This window comes from Corvus brachyrhynchos, unplaced genomic scaffold, assembly GCF_000691975.1.
Source record: "Corvus brachyrhynchos isolate BGI_N302 unplaced genomic scaffold, ASM69197v1 scaffold308, whole genome shotgun sequence".
Classification (NCBI taxonomy): Eukaryota; Metazoa; Chordata; class Aves; order Passeriformes; family Corvidae; genus Corvus; species Corvus brachyrhynchos.
The window spans coordinates 28,097-30,181 of NW_008239538.1; the positions used below are offsets into that span (position 1 = coordinate 28,097).

Consider the following 2,085-nt stretch of genomic DNA (forward strand, 5'->3'; position numbering starts at 1 on the left):
GACCCAGCACCACACACCCAGTACCCCCAGGACACTCCCACCCACCCAGCACATTCATGGCACCCCGTGTGTCCTCCCAGCCCTGCCCTGTGCCCCCCGTGCCCCCTCCCCACCTGTCGGCTGACGATCTCCTCCTCCAGGTGGTCCCAGCGCTGGCGGAAGTCACTGAGCGTGGCCGGGGCATCTCCCTGCCCCGTGCCCCCCTGGTGCCGCAGGCTCTCCACATCCACCTTGCACTGGTACAGCTCCCGCTTGAACTCCTGGGGGGTGGCACTGGTTGGTGACCTGGTCCCACGCACCGGGACAGGGTCTGCCTGTCCCCATGGCACCACATGGCACAGCAGAGGCACCTGGGCCCTGAGCTGCTCCTGTGGGGTTTGTGGGGGACAGGGCTTGGCCACCCCAGGCAGGACTTGGCTCCTCAGCGCTCAGCACTGGGGCACCAGCACTGTCCAACCCACCATCCCTCCATCCCACCTCTGCTGAGAGCACCCTCTACCCTCCCTGCCTCCGCCTGCTCTGGGGATCGGGGCATGGCGTGGCACAGCATGGTCCGGTGTGGCGCATCAAAGCACCTTGAGCTCCGCCAGCTGCTGCTGCACCATGTCCAGGTCCCCGCCGACCAGGAACTCCTCGGAGATGCGCAGCTCGGCTGCGTCCAGCCATTCCAGCAGCCGCTGGGGATAGGGAAGACAGGGGGGTGGTGTTGGGGGGTCCCATGGTGGCCCCATGGTGGCCCCATGGCCCCTCACACCCCTGAGTGGAGACAGGAAGGTGACGCAGACCCATCCATGGGGGATCTGCCTGAGGGCCCCCGTACCCACCTGCATCGTGTCCTGGTAGCTGAGGGCGGCCTGGAGCTGCTCCTCAAGGCGCCCGTTCCGCTCCGTCCACACCCGGCTCAGGCTGTGCCAGGAGGAGTAGAGCTGCGGCCGGGCACGGGGGTCAGTGATGTCACAGCAGGGCCAGCCCACAGGGGGACAGGATGTGGGGGTCAGGGTGGACAGGGCACAGGGGGTCAGCAGTGCGCCGGGGGTACAGGGTGTGGGAGTCACTAATGCCATGGGGGATGCCAGGGCACAGGGGTGGCACTGCACGGGCATGCAGGCATGGGGATCAGAGACATCACGGGACTGCCTGGGCACATGATCAGTGGAGTTCTGTGGGGGTCAGTGGCACTGAGCAGGGTCTGGGGTGCAGGGGTCAGTGGCACTGATGGGGGTCAGGGGACATGCCACCCCCACAAGCAGCATCCACACAGCCCAGGACCCTGTCCCTGCCTGAGCCCAGCCCCAAGGACACTCACATCATCCAGGCTCTTGGTGACATCGGGCTTGTCAGGGTCCCCACAGGAGGCCATCAGCTCCACGCCCAGGCTGCCCAGCGTGTCCAGCTCACCCTGCAGCGCATCGATCTCCTCCCGCAGTGCCTGTGCAGGGCATGGGGCTCAGGGCTGCCCACACTGGGGGCTGCCCAGGGCACTGCCCACACCAGGGGGCCGCCTGTGCCGTGGCACTGCCCACCAAGCCCCTGCCCAGCCACACCTGCATGGTGCGCAGCCGCGTGCGGATGGCCTCAGGCTCGCCACCAGCCTCCTCCAGCCCCAGCACCAGCTGCTGGGTGTCACTGAGCGCCACGGCCAGCTCAGACAGGCCATGCCAGAAGCGCTCGGCCAGTGCCAGCAGCTCCCGAAGCCACCGCTCCTGCTCCTGGCAGCGGCCGCGCAGGCAGCCCCACTGCGACAGCAGCTGTGCCGTGCGCTCCTGGATCCCTGCGGGGCACCACGGGTCAGGGATCAGGGTGCTGCGAGGGACCCAGCACCCACACACAGCCCTGGCACGGACACAGATCGCCTGCCAGCGGAGCCGTGCCCACCCCTCCGTCCTGGTACCTCTGGCCGCAGCGTCGGAGCTGACCGCCTGCATGGTGGCCAGCAGCTCCTCGCCCTGTGCACGGACACCCTCCAGGGCCACCCCAAGCTTCTCCAGCTCGCCCAAGGCCAGGCTGTTCTCCCGGATCTGCTCCCTCCAGTGGGCTGCGTCGCCGCGGACAGGCGGGCGCGGGGTGCGCAGGCCCGCGCCCCCG

General features: G+C 68.8%; 1 protein-coding gene across 1 annotated transcript in view; it reads right to left on the reverse strand.

Annotated features, from left to right (window-relative positions):
* Nucleotides 1-2,060, reverse strand: part of LOC108448424 (microtubule-actin cross-linking factor 1-like) — a 2,648-nt gene extending 588 nt beyond the window's left edge. Inside the window, exons 1-6 of the mRNA XM_017741212.1 lie at nt 1,892-2,060; nt 1,545-1,771; nt 1,307-1,429; nt 825-926; nt 576-677; nt 103-260 (exon numbers count right to left, since the gene is read on the reverse strand). Coding sequence (XP_017596701.1) covers nt 103-260; nt 576-677; nt 825-926; nt 1,307-1,429; nt 1,545-1,771; nt 1,892-1,925 — 746 coding nt within the window. The 5' untranslated portion in view covers nt 1,926-2,060. The remainder of the gene's footprint in view (nt 1-102; nt 261-575; nt 678-824; nt 927-1,306; nt 1,430-1,544; nt 1,772-1,891) is intronic.
* Between the last annotated feature and the right edge of the window lie 25 nt (nt 2,061-2,085).